Source organism: Leptonychotes weddellii, chromosome 1 (assembly GCF_054177405.1).
Source record: "Leptonychotes weddellii isolate Sample4059 chromosome 1, ASM5417740v2, whole genome shotgun sequence".
NCBI classification, from domain to species: Eukaryota; Metazoa; Chordata; class Mammalia; order Carnivora; family Phocidae; genus Leptonychotes; species Leptonychotes weddellii.
The window spans coordinates 46,269,035-46,285,597 of record NC_138369.1 but is presented as its reverse complement, the minus strand read 5'-3'; the positions used below and the strand labels follow the sequence as shown (position 1 = coordinate 46,285,597).

The 16,563-nt window shown below is 46.4% G+C and overlaps 1 protein-coding gene across 4 annotated transcripts in view; it reads left to right on the top strand.

The window, feature by feature from the left end:
- TMEM40 (transmembrane protein 40) overlaps positions 1-14,308 on the top strand; it is a 32,549-nt gene extending 18,241 nt beyond the window's left edge. For 2 of the 4 annotated variants that reach the window (XM_081822503.1, XM_081822509.1), the window contains exons 4-12: positions 5,671-5,724; positions 8,275-8,310; positions 8,659-8,691; positions 9,094-9,141; positions 12,615-12,686; positions 12,768-12,842; positions 12,982-13,113; positions 13,344-13,406; positions 14,151-14,308. In XM_081822503.1, the coding sequence (XP_081678629.1) occupies positions 5,671-5,724; positions 8,275-8,310; positions 8,659-8,691; positions 9,094-9,141; positions 12,615-12,686; positions 12,768-12,842; positions 12,982-13,113; positions 13,344-13,406; positions 14,151-14,170 (533 nt within the window). In that variant the 3' untranslated portion in view covers positions 14,171-14,308. The remainder of the gene's footprint in view (positions 1-5,670; positions 5,725-8,274; positions 8,311-8,658; positions 8,692-9,093; positions 9,142-12,614; positions 12,687-12,767; positions 12,843-12,981; positions 13,114-13,343; positions 13,407-14,150) is intronic. The other 2 variants (XM_031035548.2, XM_081822519.1) reach the window with 2 other exon arrangements.
- The last annotated feature ends 2,255 nt before the right edge of the window (positions 14,309-16,563 follow it).

The following is a 16,563-nucleotide window of genomic DNA, read 5'->3' as shown; positions in this document are numbered from 1 at the left end:
GGATCAATTCCCCACAAGTTCTTCAGTGGGTTAACAGGAAATGAATATCTCCCATTGGGCCTTGATTACAAATCGCCATATTATTCTCTGATAGAAAGCAGAATGTCCTTTCATTTTTATTCTCTTAATTCAAAATGTTAGGCGGAATGGATAGCACCAGCAGCGTCGTGCCTGGCATTTATTGAGCACTTACTATGGGCCATGGACTGTTCCAAGCACTTTACATGTAATAACTAAGTTCGTTCTCATAGAGACCCATTGAGGAAAGTGCTATTATTATTCCCATTTTACAGGTGAAGAAACTGAGGCACGGGGAGGCTGAATGACCTGCTCTCAGAGGGCTCAGTAACCAACTCGGGATCCCTGGAGGTGTTTCCTGGACTGGGGGGCCTAAGGGGCGGGCTTGGTCTACTCCTCCACCAGAATGCCTGCACTAAGATCTGCTTTATGGAGTGGGCTTCGGCCTGAGGTTTTATTTGGGGGAAGAATTCTCAGGCTAAATCCTAAAAAATGCTTGCAAAGCCCTGGCCTCACATCCTCACGTTACAAATGATGAGACTGAGGCTCAAGACTACAAAATCTATGCTTATTTCTCCAGACAGAGGAGAATGAGTGATTGGTGGGTCCAGTGGGTTTATTTGTAGTCCTCATGGGACTGCCCTTATTATTTTTTTCTTTTAAAGATTTTATTTATTTCTTTGAGAGAGAGAGGGAGAGACAGAGAGCTCGAGCAGGGGGAGGGGCAGAGGAAGAGACAGCAGCAGACCCCCCTGCTGATCAGGGAGCCTAATATGGGGCTTGATCCCAGGACTCTGGGATCATGACTCAAGCCAAAGGCAGACGCTTAACCGACGGAGCCACCCAAGTACCCTGCCACTGCCCTTATTAAAAAGTACAATTGACCCTTGAACAACATGGGGTCTAGGGACCCTGACTCCCCACGCAGTTGAAAATCTGCATATAACTTTTGACTCCCCCCAAACTTAACTACTAAAGCCTTCTGTTGACTGGAAGCCTTACCGAAAACATAAACAGCGATTGCTACATATTCTGTATCTTGTCTGTAGGATATATTGTATTCTTACAATAAAGTACACTAGAAAATAAAAAGTTATTAAGAAAAGGAAGAGAAAATACATTTATAGCACAGTGAGGTGAAAAATCTGCGTGTAAGTGGACCCGTGCAGTTCAAACCCGTATTGTTCAAGAGTGGACCGTATATAACCCCATCCCCTGTTAGGGTTAGCCCTGGAAGAAGAGCTTCCAGGTGCAAGGGGGCTCTTGCCTGTCCTTTTGTTTCTCCTCCCTGGGTGGGAGGTGACATTCTGTCTTCTGATTGTGGTTGACCCTCAGGGGTGCTGCTCTGCCACAAATGTTCTCCCCCAAGTGTGGGTATGAGCCCCTTCCTTCAGGTCTCCACAGCACACATAGGACTACCTATAGTCAGCAAAACAGAACACCAAGAAAAAACAAGAAAATCAACAGAAGCACAGAGACATACTGATATCAGGATTCCAATCTCTGATCCACAATGGGTGGCCTGCTGTTAGAACTCAGACCCTGCTCATTCTTTGGGCTTAGATGGCGCCCAAGGCCCCAGGCCTGGTTGGGTAGCTCGCTGCAGCCCCAGCCCTCCTCCACACTCAGGACCCGAACTCATAGTCTAGCATTCAGTACTGCTCTCCCTACATTTCTTTTTGTTTTTACTGTATCCTATTATTTTTTAATTAAAACTTTTTATTGTGAGAGGCGCCTGGGTGGCTCAGTCAGTTGGGCGGCCAACTCTTGATTTCAGCTCAGGTCATGATCTCAGGGTCGTGAGATCAAGCCCCATGTCAGGCTCTGCGCTGAGCACAGAGCCTGCTTAAGATTTTCTCTCTCCCTCTCCCTCTGTCCCTCCCCCTGCTCATGTGCACGCTCTCTCTCTCTCTCAGCAAAACAAAACAAAACAAACTTTTTATTGTGAAAGATTCCACATAGGAACACTGTAGAAAATGTGGAGTATATAAGGAAGTCGAAAGAATAAGAAGATCATCCTTTGCTCTGTCACCCAGATATAACCACTAAACACATATTAGTGTGTTTCCTTACATTTATTCAATAAATATTTATTGAGCTCCAGCATGTGCCAGGCTCTGGGTTGGATACGGGGGGCACCAGCAACAAACTGACTCCTTCTGCCAGGGTTAATTTTTTAAGTAACTGAATTAGAGTGCACATACAAAAGTTGTCCTCTCGGGGCGCCTGGGTGGCTCAGTCGTTAAGCGTCTGCCTTCGGCTCAGGTCATGATCCCAGGGTCCTGGGATCGAGCCCCACATTGGGCTCCCTGCTCCTTGGGAAGCCTGCTTCTCCCTCTCCCACTCCCGCTGCTTGTGTTCCCTCTCTCACTGTATCTCTCACTGTCAAATAAATAAAATCTTTAAAAAAAACAACAACAAAAAAACAAAAGTTGTCCTCGTTTTAGACAACATATAATTCTATAATGCCTTTTATAAAAAATACTCTTGATCTCAGCTCAGGTCTTGATTTCAGGGTCGTGAGTTCAAGTCCCACATTGAGCTCCATGCTGGACATGGAGCCTACTTAAAAAAAGTTATATATTATGAATATACCATAGAGAAAGCTAAAATATAATGTTCATTTGTATGTTGATGGAGGCAGAATTTGGAGTAATTTTTGCTTTCATTTTCTGCATTGTTTGATATTTTTTTTTTAAAGATTTTATTTATTTATTTGAGACAGAGAGAATGAGAGCCAGAGAGCACGAGAGGGAGGAGGGTCAGAGGGAGAAGCAGACTCCCCGCCGAGCAGGGAGCCCGATGCGGGACTCGATCCCGGGACTCCAGGATCATGACCTGAGCCGAAGACAGTCGCTTAACCAACTGAGCCACCCAGGCGCCCTGTTTGATATTTTTAAAGATTTTTATTTATATTTGAGTGAGCACGAGAGAGCCCACAAGCAGGGGGAGTGGCAGGCAGAGGGTGAAGCAGGCTCCCCACTGAGCAAGGATCCCGATCCGGAACTTGATCCCAGGACTCTGGGATCATGACCTGAGCCGAAGGCAGACGCTGAGCTACCAGGCACCCGAAAAAGCCTTTTTTTTTTTTTTAACACTGATTAATATTTATAAAATACAGAAAAAAAGAAAATAGAAGCCAACCAAAATCCTATCTTCTGAGATAAATACTGCTGTTGTAATCTTGATGTACTTCCTGATACCTTTTTCTCTGTATCTAGCTGAGATCACATGCACTGATTTTAAAGCACAGTTAACTGGCTTCCTGGAAATTTGAAATTTATCCACGATTGAGCAGGAGTTTCCCAAGCACACTGAGGGACATTAGCCCGGGTGGGAGCCATCTTGGTCATCCTAAGGAAAAGGGAGTCCTCTGGACCTGAAACCAGGAACTTCCTGCAACGCTGACTGTCCAAGAGTGCAAATAAGTCTGTCATTCTTCAAGTCTTGATCAAGCTCCTCCTCCAGGCACCTTTCGATGAGTGAGGACCCAGGCCTTGTCCTTCAGGAGCTCAAGATGGTTGGAGAGATGAACACCACTACCACTGGCCCTCGTGCCCACCGTGTCAAGTACAGACAGTTGATACTATGGTAACCCCAGACGAGGGAGGGCCAAGATGAGCGTGAGCTGGGGCAGTTGGAAAAGCCTTCCTACCCCTTAATCTTCAAGATAAAGGAGACAAATGGGAAGGGCCTTCCTGGTGGGAACAAACAGAGTCAGCATGATATGGGGACACAGAGATGACACAGCCGTGGGCTTGTAATATGGTACCTTGGATGACCTTGTCTTATCTTCATGAAAGCGGCAGTGGAAATATTAAATGATTTGTTCAAGATCACACAGAAAGTTTATGGCAGATCTCCTACCCCTCCCATTCCCCAAAGACCTCTCTTTCCTCCAGACCTCCTCATATAGGCTAAATTCTGAGAACACCAGAACCAATCAATGTATTTCAGGCTCGTTCCAGACTGAGGTTCTCCTACAGCTTGTGTTTGTTCTCTGCAGAGAGCAGTGATGAGGACCAGCACCCAGGAGTAACTGGACAGCGTCAGCAAAGCCAGGGGGCGGGACACCCCCCGGGACAGCTCACCTGGTAGGCAGTAGGCCTTGCCCTTTCTCTTTTGCCCGCCCAGCTCACCGTTGAGTTTCTCAGCGGGACCGAGCGTGCCTGCGTAAGGATGTTCCTCACGGCATTGTTTATAGTAGGGTGCGGGTAGCAAGCAGCTTAATGTCCAACACCACCAAAGTACACCCTGTCCTGCCTACAACTCTATTCTTCACATATCTCTGAAGTGAAAAAGAAATATGTCAAATCATAAGATTCGTTTGATCTCATACATACTCTAAAAATTCACACGTATGTGGTGATGAGTACGACCGGAAGGAAAAATAGCAAAATGTTAGTAGTGGTTATCTCTGGATGGTTAAATGATGGGTGATTTTTATTTTCACTCTTTTGACCTGGTCCTATACTATAACTATTATACAGTGAGCATGTTCTATTTTGACAACCAGGAGAAGAATTTTGGAAAAATAAAAATGTTAAGTAAATTGTGGCCTAAATGGATTGTGGCAAGAAAAGAGCATGGGAGAGGGGCGCCTGGGTGGCTCAGTCGTTAAGCGTCTGCCTTCCGCTCAGGTCATGATCCCAGGGTCCTGGGATCGAGCCCCGCATCGGGCTCCCTGCTCCACGGGAAGCCTGCTTCTCCCTCTCCCACTCCCCCTGCTTGTGTTCCCTCTCTCGTGTCTCTCTCCGTCAAATAAATAAAATCTTAAAAAAAAAAAAAAAAGAGCATGGGGGAAAGAGCCTGGATTAATGCCTAGAACGGAACCTGGCACACATGAGATGCTTAATAAATGCTGCCCTTGAAGCTGGATTTGAATTCTGGGTTCTATTTCTGAAGATAAAAGTGATGAGGGGGCGCCTGGGTGGTGCAGTTGGTTAAGCATCCAATTCTTGCTCTCAGCTCATGTCATGATTTCATGGGTCGTGAGATGGAGCCCCACTTCCGGCTCCACGCTCAGCGGGGAGTCTGCTTTAAGATTCTCTCCCTCTGCCCCTCCCCCCACTTGTGCATGTGCTTGTGCACGTTCTCTCTCTCTCAAATAAATAAATAAATCTTTTTAAAAAAGGGGTTAGGATTGCAGGCTTGGGTGTCAGATCTGGGTTTGAACCCTGGAATTTCCACTTACTGGCTGTGCAATCTTCAGGGAATAATTTAACTTTGTGAACCTCAGTTTCCTTACCCATAAAATGGGGGAGGGAGAGGTACGAATACCTTCTTCATAGGATTTCTGTAAGGATCTAGTGAGATATTAAATATAAATTACTTAGTTCCACATTGATACCTAGTAAGTGCACAATAAATGGCAACTCTTATTACTGACTTTGAAGGAGGCCCAGGTCCACTCAGACCCTCAATTCTTTTTCAGGAAACTGACCACAGTCACCTCTGAGTGTGTGGGGGGAGTTAGAAAGGGTAAAGGGAAAGTACTTGTAAGGCTGCCTTGCCCCTTGAAGACTGCCCGGCTCACGCCCAGCACAAACAAGGACCGTGTTACTTTTTAAGGCTTCAGATGTGCAGGAGATGGAAGCTGCCCTGGGGTGCTGTGATGGGGAGAGCTGACTAAAGGGGGTTGTCTCCACTCAGGTGCTGAGCATGAGGAGCCTGACCTTTTGACGGATGAGCTTCAGCTCTATGGAGGTAAGTCATTGTCCAGTGGCTTTGACAAAAATGGAATTACACAAAGGACATGAGGGCTTTGGGCTTTGTTGGATAGAAACAAGTTCATGAGGGTGTTTCATGGCTGAAAAGTGCTAGGAAAATATAGGAGATATGGCAAGAAAAATGGTCAGAACATTGGTAAATGGGGATGGAGGCATGCATTTTCTGCCTTGGTGAGACTGTCCCGGATTCTCTTCTGAACTATAGCCTTGACTTGCAGGGCGACTTAGCTCAGTCACCCAATCTTTCTGGGCCTGAGCTTCCCAGCCAGCAAAATGAAACATGATTTGCAACCCACTGTCTTGGAATAGTGGGCTGTTTACAGGTGCACAGGAAAATTAAGGATCTCATCTCGAAAAAACTCATGTTATGGAATAATTATCTCTGGGCATCGTGATTATTACGGCAAGGAGATATAAACATTATGGCACTTTGCTTGGAAGCACTTTGATGAAATGGGGACAATTTGTAAGAATGAACCAGTTTGCCAAAAAGCCTAACAAATGCATACTGCAGTCAAGAAAACCCACTTAACTTTGTTCAATACATGGGGTATCTGGCTGGCTCAGTTAGTAGAGTGTGTGACTCTTGATCTTGGGGTTGTGAGTTCAAGCCCCATGTTGGGTGTAGAGATTACTTGAAAAAGAATCTTAATTTTGTTTAATCCAACATTTCTATAATCTACGTAGTCTCCTAACACCTGATAATAACCCAGGAAACAACAAGAAACACATACACATTCTAAGAAATGTAAATGAAATATTTTATTTCTGCATCAAGATATTACCCATGACTGCCTCTGGGTGGTAGCACTGTGAGTAATAGTTACACTGTTTTATTTGCTTAACTGAATTTTCTGATTTTCTTTCTTCCCTTTTTTTACACAAAAACAAGTATTACTTGGTTTAGAAAAATGTTTATAATTACTCAAGTAGTGTAAGAATAGTTTCACAGGGTGTAAAATGAGAGAGAAACTGTTACATTTACATATATTTGAAAAGGTTTTTGGGGGCACCTGGGTGGCTCAGTCGATTAAGCCGACTGAGTTAAACTCTTGATTTCGGCTCCGGTCATGATCTCAGGGTCATGAGATCGAGCCCCACATCTGGCTCTGTGCTCAGCGTGGAGTCTGCTTGGGATTCTCTCTCTCCCTCTCCCTCTGCTCCTCCCCCCCTTAAATAAATAAATAAGTCTTTAAAAAAATGTTTTTGGGGTGCTTGGCTGGCTCAGTCAGTGGAGCATGCGACTCTTGATCTCAGGGTTGTGAGTTCAAGCCCCACATTGGGTGTAGAGATTACTTAAAAATAAAATGGTTTTATTTCTCATCATAAAAGAAATTCATATTTAGTGTAGAAAACATAGATACCACCACAAACTTGTGAATTACTCCCCCCCACCAAGACATTGGAAGTTCTTAGTAAATTACACTCTTGGAGTCTCATTTCATGCCGTTCTAGTAGGTATGTTTTCCGTACCCTCAGCACTGGCCACTCTTAGGTCACCTGCAGATGATGCTTCCCATTTGCATATTAGCCTTAAAGACAGTCCAGCATGTTGATTGTTGTGTGCCGAGTGCCCCCTTCTGGTGTCTGTGTCCTGGGGCTGACCCAAACATTGGAAAGTATACCGGCATGGTGACTACTGGTGGTGGAGGCAGGGGGCGCTACCGGGGGGTCCTGCCGGCCCTTGAGGGGAAGGATTTGACAGGCTAGGAGAGAGGTCACCAGGAACTAGAATAGGCACCAAGAATCAGGGTGAATGGGGTGGGTAGACCACCCTAGACCAGATTAACGAGGAGGCTGCGGCTTGGGACAAGTACATAGGGCTCACATCACCCTCAGCAGTGCAGACAAGGAGCTCAACACTCAGGGTGTGGGGCTGGGCTTCCCAGGATGCGGCCCGGCTCGGCTCCCACGAACTCGGCCTGGTGGGGCTGGGTCCACGTAGCTGAGGGTCACCACCTGCATCTTGCATGGTCAAGAACAGGCACAGGTCGCAAACTGGTGCCCACGTGTGTGCAGATGTGTTTTATCTGGCTCATAGAGCATTATTATTATTATTATTATTACATTTCATCAACTCATACTTTTTCACATTTAGACATCTCTGAAATCAGGATGCGTCTTAAAATCACTGGCAACTTACAATTAAAATTGGCAGTGGTTTTCCTTACATAGTAATGTATAAAATAATGTCATGTCTCACAAACGATGACATCTTTGATTCCGTGGAATCCAAGAGTTGCCAACCTTTTTTATAATCAAGAAGTTGATGTAAAAACCTGGATTTCTGGCTTTTCGTGGGAAATTGGATGACCTATAACACTAGACAGGCATTCCTACTGTGGCTGGTGGCTGGTGGCTGGTGGCTGCCCCTTAGATGGAATAGGCTTCCAGCTTGCTCCAGTCACCACTTGGCCCACTCAGATCACATGGAAAGTCTCTGAGTGAGATCCACATTCCCCACAGTGTAACTTCTCCCCACCCAGAGGATAAGGGATATGTGATCACTGATTTTCCTTCCATGTAGGTGCCCCTGGAGAGGTGGTGCCCTCTGGAGAATCAGGTGAGTGTCCTCTTAGGGGAGAGAGGTTGTCAGTACTGATGATGGACAGGTCTGGGCACTGTCTTTCCCCTGGGAGAACCAGCTACTGTTGGGGTTCATTGGGTGTGAGATGGGGACTCCAAATCCAGCTGGGGTCCTGGGACTCTGACCTGGGCTCAGAGGGTTAGAAAAGGGTTTCAAGCAAGAGGAAAAGGGATTGCAACCGGCAACTGATAGATGGAAATCTCCTTGGGGGGCTGGAGAATTTGACGCGGCTTTTTCAGAGGTCACCTACTTCCTCCACTAGGGTGCAGGCACCTGTTAAGGTCCAAGCTAGCCTGGCACTAATGTTGAGTTTCTAATCTCCAGGACTCCGAAGAAGAGGTTCTGACCCAGCAAGTGGTAAATACACAAACTCCGAGAAGAGAGAAGAGAAGAAGGAGGGGGCCTGCATTCTGGGGGATTAGGACAGGACCAGACAGCCTGAGAGGGTGGGTCAGTCACAGCAGGGATGCCATCACCAGCCAGAGTGTCACCATGATTCTGGAAAGGGACCTCCAAGCTCAGGAGAAAGGAAACAGAATGCAGACTCAGGCCTGTGTGGAGAGGAGGGGCGGGGGGAGTGGGGGCCCCAAGGACAGATAGCCCCACCTTCACAGCTTTGCTCTGACTGGTCCTGCGGTGAGTGCCTTCTGATCCAGGAAGAAGAACCCAAGAGAGTCAGTCTCAGTGAAGCAGGGAAGAGAAAACCCCACCAGCCATCCCTCTTCCAAGTTCAACACTCATCTCTCTCTTGTTCCTAAGGAGAAGTGGAGGCCTCTGAGTTAAGAAGACTGAATATAAAGAAAGATGGTAAGGAAATTGGTGCCCCCAAGCTGCTTCTGCCTGTCTGGTCCAGATTTCTATGGGCAGAAATTCTGCTGGTGGCCTAGAAAAACAACGATCATAGCCCACCTTGGTCGTGTGCCCTGTTTGCAGACTCCTCAGCTTAGAATCACCTCAAGAAGGTGGTACGATGACTCCCATTGTGCAGATATGGAAACTAAGGCTCAAGCATGGAGTGTGGGCTTTCAGCGAGCGAGTGGCACAACCTGGGCTTGAACCCTGGTCCTGTGCTGTTTCTGCTGTACACGGAGTCACAGGGATGATAAATGCCCCCTAGCCCTCTGGCCACAGTGGGGAGCTGGAAGGGGGGTGAGGAAGCCCTGAGGTTGGATTAGCTAGACTCTAGAGAAGGAGCCATATGAACTGGAAGGAACTCCTTCACTCTAAGCCGGGGGTCTGTGAGGGCTTCAGGGAGGAGGTCAAGGAAGGGACAGGAAACCAGGGTGTTTGATTAAACAAATGGCAGTTGTCCTAGAAACATCTGGGGTTTTCGCAAAGGCCCACCTTCAGGGAGTGGGAGACCTGGGTGTGAACCCCTGACTCTGTCCCTCTCCAGCTAAATGAACCAGGGTTTTTGAACTTTCCTGGGCTATGAAGTGTGCCTCATTTGAATAAAACTGAGATTCCCAAAGTGCAGGGCATGACATTATACCCCAGAGCAAGAAGGTGATTCCCCTTCCCGCTCTCCTTCCTAGAGCACGAGCTCAGTTTGGAGCCCCTGTGCCTTTAATGCCACCCTGACCCTTATTCATTGCCCTTCGGACACAGACAGCAGAGCCACCTCTAAGCTCAGCCCCTTGACTGAGTCAAGGGCCCTGTGTCATCTCCGCAGTGACTAGCCCAGTGCCCGGCAAAGTGCCGCAGGGCCTCACTCACAGAGCACGCCTGAGCACCGGCCCATGGCGCAGAACCCACTCTCAGCGCCTCTCCTTGGAGAACCCTCCAAGCCTACATTTGCACTTCTGGGCCTGGGGCCCACAGAAATACGTGCACAGAGATTCATGTGTATTTGGTGCAGCATCACTAACAGCAAAAAATCAGACACTTCTAGGTTCATCAGTGGGGGACCAGACAGATAAATTAGGTTAAGTTTATACCATGGAACACTATGCAGCCATCCAAAAGAACAGGGCGATTTATATATGTTCTGAGATGGAAAGACGGCCCTGGTCTATCTATGAGAGGAAGAAAGCAAATGATAGAGCTGTAGGTGTACAAATGGGCCCTGCTTTTTTTTTTTTAATTCAAATATAATTAACATACAGTGTTATATTAGTTTCAGGTGTACAATAGAGTGATTCGATAATTCTGTACATTTCTCAGTGCTCATCATGCTAAGTGTACTCTTAATCCCCTTCACCTGTTTCACCCCTCCCCTCCCCCACCTCCCCTCTGGTGACCATCAGTGTGTTCTATTTAAGAATCTGGTTTTTTTGTTTGTCTCCCTTTTTTCTTTGTTCGTATGTTTGTATGTTTGTTTCACTCACATATGAGTGAAGTCATATGTTGTTTATCTTTCTCTGACGGACTTGGTTCACATAGCTTTATACCCTCTAAGTCCATCCATGTTGTTGCAAATGGCAAGATCTCATTCTTTTTATGGCTGGGTAATATTCCATAATATACACATACCACATCTTTGTTATCCATTCATCCATTGATGGACACTTGGGTTGCTTCCATAATTTGGCTGTTATAAAGTTACAATAGACATAGGGGTGCATATATCTTTTCGAATTAGTGTTTTCTTTTTATTTGAGTAAACACCCAGTAGTGGAATTACTGGATTGTATGGTAATTCTATTTTTAATTTTTTGAGGAACCTCCATAATTGGCTTTCCACAGTGGCTACACCAATTTTCATTCCCAACAACAGTACATGAGGGTTCCTTTTTCTCTACACCCCTGCCAACAGTTGTTATTTCTTGTCTTTTTAATTTTAGCCATTCTGACAGGTGTGAGGTGATATCTCACTGTGGCTTTCATTTGCATTTCCCTGATGATGAGTGATGTTGTGCATCTTTTCATGTGTCTATTGGCCATCTGGATGTCTTCTTTGGAAAAATGTCTGTTCATGTCTTTTGTGCATTTTTAATATAATTTTTTTTTTAAGATTTTATTTATTTATCTGAGACAGAGAGAATGAGAGAGATAGAGAGCACATGAGAGGGGGGAGGGTCAGAGGGAGAAGCAGGTTCCCTGCGGAGCAGGGAGCCCGATGCGGGACTCGATCCCGGGACTCCAGGATCATGACCCGAGCTGAAGGCAGTTGCTTAACCAACTGAGCCACCCAGGCGCCCCATTTTGTGCATTTTTAATTGGATTATTATTATTATTATTATTGGTGTTAGGTTATATAAGTTTTTTATATACTTTGGATATTAACCCCTTATCAGATATATCATTTGCAAAATCTCCTCCCATTTACTAGGTTGCCCTTTTGTTTTGTTGATGGTTTCCTTCACTGTGCAGAAGCTTTTCATTTTGGTGTAGTCCCATTTGTTTAATTTTGCTTTTGTTTTCCTTGCCTCAGGAGACATATCTAGAAAGAAGTTGTTACAGCTGATGTCAAAGAAATTACTGTCTATGTTTTCTTCTAGGAATTTTGTGGTTTCCTGTCTCACATTTCGTTCTTTCATCCATTCTGAAGTTATTTTTGTGTATGGTGTAAGAAAGTGGTCCAGTTTCATTCTTTTGCATGTAGCTGTCCAGTTTTCCCAACACCTTTTGTTGAAGAGACTGTCTTTTTTCCATTGGATAGTCTTGCCTCCTTTGTTGACGATTAATTGACCATAAAAGCATGGCTTTATTTCTGGACTATCTATTCTGTTCTATTGATCTGTGTGTCTATTTTTGTGCCAGAACCATAATGTTTTGATTACTACAGCTTTGTAGTATATCTTTATATCTGGAATTGTGATACCTCCCTGCTTTTGGGTTTTTTTTAAATGTGCATATATATGCCTGGAAAGGTTTTGACAATCACCGCTTGCTTTTAAGGAGGGGGATTAGAGAGGGAAAATGGGGCATTGTGAAACTTTTAGACGTGACACATTTGCATTTTTTACTGCATTTAATATTCATTTGACAAACAAAAATATTGGGCAGCTCTGCAAGCCTGGCATTGCTTTAGCGTCTCAGCAAAATCCCTACCCTCCACCCTACTGAGAGGGACAGAGAATAAATCTGTTTCACATTTTTTTCTTTGTTTTTTGAGAATAAGTGTGGAAATAAAAATATAACAAGTTGAGGGGTGTCAGTGTTAGAAAAATAATAAAATGAGATAAAGCCTGGAAATGGGGTGTTTTTTTAGTTGGGTTGCTCAGGAGCAGCTTCTCTGAATAAAGTTACATTGGAGCAGAGACAGGACTACTTTTAGTAACCAAAAAAAAGAGAGAGAGAAAGAAGCAAATAGTAATTCCTCGCCTTTGCCTTTACAGATGAGTTTTTCCATTTTGTCCTGCTCTGCTTTGCCATTGGGACCTTGCTGGTGTGTTATCACTACTACGCAGGTGAGGGCCGTGGGAACAGGTTGGGGGATAGGAGGGGCCAGACTTGCAGGCTGACCATTCTCTCCCTCGCTGCCCTCGAAGACTGGTTCATGTCCCTTGGGGTCGGCCTACTCACCTTCGCCTCCCTGGAGACAGTCGGCATCTACTTTGGGCTGGGTAAGGTCCCCCCGCCCCCAGACTCTTTAGGGGTGGTGGCTGGACCGCCACAGACGCCCACTAAGGGCCAGAAAGCCACCACCTAAACATTTTTTAAAGATTTCCTTATGCTCGTGTTTTCTTCCTAACCACTGTCAAGGTCACGGTGAGGTCATTGGCAAAACCCCATGGAAAAAATGGGCAGTTCCACAAAACTGCAACAAAAACAGTTTAAAGTGGCAAACAAACAGAATTAGCCAGAGATCGAAAACAAGGCAGTTCACGGAGTGGGGTACTGAATTCACTGAATTTCCTGGCACTGTTATTGCTGCTCGAGGTCATTGTTTTTAATAATAATAACTCCAGTACTATTATCTAAGCCCAACCTGCTGCCTGAAATTCCACCACTAATCCCTGTTTGTGTGGGTTAGGCCTTTAATGGGGGGGGGCGGTAGGGGGGGTGACCCTGGGTCCCTTGCTGGGGCACAAAGCTCAAGCTCCTTTCTCTCTGTTTGTGAGCAGTGTACCGGATCCACAGCGTCCTGCACGGCTTCATCCCCCTCTTTCAGAAGCTTAGGCTGATGGGTAATGTTTCCATCCTTCCTATGTTCACCATCTTCCTCCCTATCAGGGTCTTTGGTTGCAAACAGGGCTTAGCCTATAGGAAACAGCAGGGCCTGGAGTCAGGGGCCCCTGCCAATTCACCAGCTTTGGGGCCCAGGATCATCCTTCAGCCTCCGTTTCCTCCACTGGACCCCGGGTGTAGGAATACCCACTGCACAAGGGTGTTATGCAAAACCACATGAGGAATGGATGCGAAAGTCCTTAAGTGTGGAACACTGTAGAAAAGGGAAGGGAATCTGGATGTTCCTCATTCTCTCATAGAACTTTACATTTACCCAAACACCAGTTTTGCCAGGATTTTATTTGCCTATTAGGTGTGCTTCGGTTATGGTGCACGTGACCGATGAAGGAATTGAGGCCCAGAGAGGTGGAGTGACTTGCCGAGGGTCACACAGCTAGTGTGGCTGGGCTGGGCTAAAGGAGATCCTCTTTCTTTCTGACCAGCAGCTCTGTGCCTCCCATGATGTCTCAAAACTGAGAGGCCAGGGGGCTGTGTGGCTCTGTGCTGGGGATATCTGTCTCCTATAGCCCATTTAATTCATAAAGGGGAAATTCGTTGCAGTGGCTGTGGGTCATGGAGACCCGTGGCTTCTAGGGTGACATTATCCCAGCTGCGAGGAGGATTTGGGCATCTGGGGGGATGGTGGAAATGAGGCCTGGCTGCCTTCAGGATCCCATGCCATCCTGCGGGGCTTTGCTTTCCAGGATTCAGGAAGACCGACTGAGGCCAGTGCTGGGCCGGCAGCCACGCTGGGCCTCAGTATGACCACCACTGCATCTCCTGGATGTGCCAGGGCAGAGCCCCGTTCTGGGAGACACGCGGGCGGGCCAGTCTAGAGAAATAAAGAGAGCACTTTTCCTTCCGTGTAGTCTGAACGTTGGCACCAGCCTGGACCCGGGTATCATTTGGGCAGTATTGGCATGCAGTCCAGCTGCCAGGATGGAAAGCAGAGGCAAGGTGCCAGGCCTATGCCCTTTGCGGGTCCTGGATCAGCAGGATTCTAGGATGTCACTGCTCTCAGGAGACAGTAGGAGACCCCTGGGCCCTGCAAGCTGTCATCTGTGTGGGCTCCTGATTCCTCTCAAATCCCCAGGCCATCCAGGTGGGGTGAGAGAGGGAAGAGAGCCCACTGCCCCGCGGCAGGGAGCCATCATGCCAGGCCCCCAGGGTGAACCTGATACAGGCGAGCTGCTGGGGACTAAAGCCACAGCATCAAGGCATCTTCTCTAGCCCCATTGCCTAGTGCCAGCCCCGCTGCCTTGGATTCCATCAAGATTCAAATAAACGTTTTCTTCCCTGGACTAAAAAGAGTCAGCTAAATGTTCCTTCAAGTTTCTTGAGCATGAGAACACATTTGGAGTCTCCTTTGACCCCATCTAGTCAGGGAGGACACCTTGTCTATTGGATAAAGTATAAAAGGGAATAAATGTACAGCCCCTCACTTAAGGTCCAAGACTCAAATTGCACAAGTTCAGAAAGAGGGTTTTGCATACTTTCCTATGAAAAGATCTGGGGCTGCTAGGTGCTCTAAGCCCAACAAATACCAAAGGAGTGAAATAGAAGCACACATACACAAAAATCCCTTGCAAAATTGGGTTGCATAAATGGAGGTACAGAGTCTAGATTGAAGGAGGTGATAGTACACCCTACTTTACACAGCTATTCCACACCAATGCACATACTCAGTTCTAGATTCACATCTCAAGAGCAATAGTGACAAACTAGAAAACATACAGAAGAGACCAGAGTGGGAATAGAAAGAATGATTGAAGAAACGAGAACTCTTCAATTTACAGAAGAGAAAAGTGGGGCCTTCCCTGAGCTCACAGACTCTTGGAGGATACTTTCTCAAGTGCTTATGATGGTCCAAGTACAGTCACATATGTTATCTGATTTAATTCTCACAGCAGCCTTGAGATGTGTCAGTCATCCTCATTTTGCAGATGGAGAAAGAGACTCAAAGAGCTTTAGTAACTTCTCAAGTTCCCACAGCAAAGCAAGTGGCACAGCCTCCATTTGAACCCAAGCTTAAGCTCTCCTTATGCCAAGCTGCCTTACAGAGCTTGGCCAGTCTAGGCCCCCACTCCAGGCAAAGCAGCCCCGAGGCAGCTATACTTTTTCCCAGACTTTGGGATTTCTGAGTTAGAGAGTATTTTTTTTTCTTTTTTTTTTTTAAGATTTTATTTATTTATTCATAAGAGACAGAGAGAGAGAGAGAGGCAGAGGGAGAAGCAGGCTCCCCGCTGAGCAGGGAGCCCGACGTGGGACTCGATCCCAGGACCCTGGGATCATGACCTGAGCCGAAGGCAGACGCTCAACCATCTGAGCCACCCAGGTGCCCAGAGAGTATTTTTTTAAGAAATGAGAGGAAGGGGGTGCCTGGCTGGCTCAGTTGGTGGAGCATGTGACTCTTGATCTTGATCTTGGGGTTGTAAGTTCAAGTCCTGTGTTAGGTGTAGAGATTACTTAAAAATAAGATTTTTAAAAATAAATAAATAAAATAGGGGCACCTGGGTGGCTCAGTCAGTTAAGTGGCCAACTCTTAATTTCGACCGCTTAGGGTCCTGAAATTGAGCCCTGCGTTCGGCTCCACGTTTGAGGGATGGTGCAGAGCCTGCTTGAGATTCTCTCTCTCCCTCTGCCCCTCCCCAACCCCCACTTGCATGTTTGCATGCACTCTCTCTCATAAATAAATAAGTAAATAAGTAAATAAATAATAAATAAAATTAAAAAGTTAGAAGGGCTGCCAACTCTTTCCCTTGCTAATTGGAGACAATAAAAATAACAAAAACCATCAACTATCAGCATCATTTTATAAAAGAAAGAATAGTTTTACACCAAAAAAGCAGGGAAATTATCAGCAGAAACAAAAGAGGGTTTTAAATGAACAAAGCTTGGGGCGCCTGGGTGGCTCAGTCGTTAAGCGTCTGCCTTCAGCTCAGGTCATGATCCCAGAGTCCTGGGATCGAGCCCCGCATCGAGCCCCGCATCGGGCCCCGCATCGGGCCCCGCATCGGGCCCCGCATCGGGCTCCCCGCTCAGCGGGAAGCCTGCTTCTCCCTCTCCCACTCCCCCTGCTTGTGTTCCTTCTCTTGCTGTGTCTCTCTCTGTCAAATA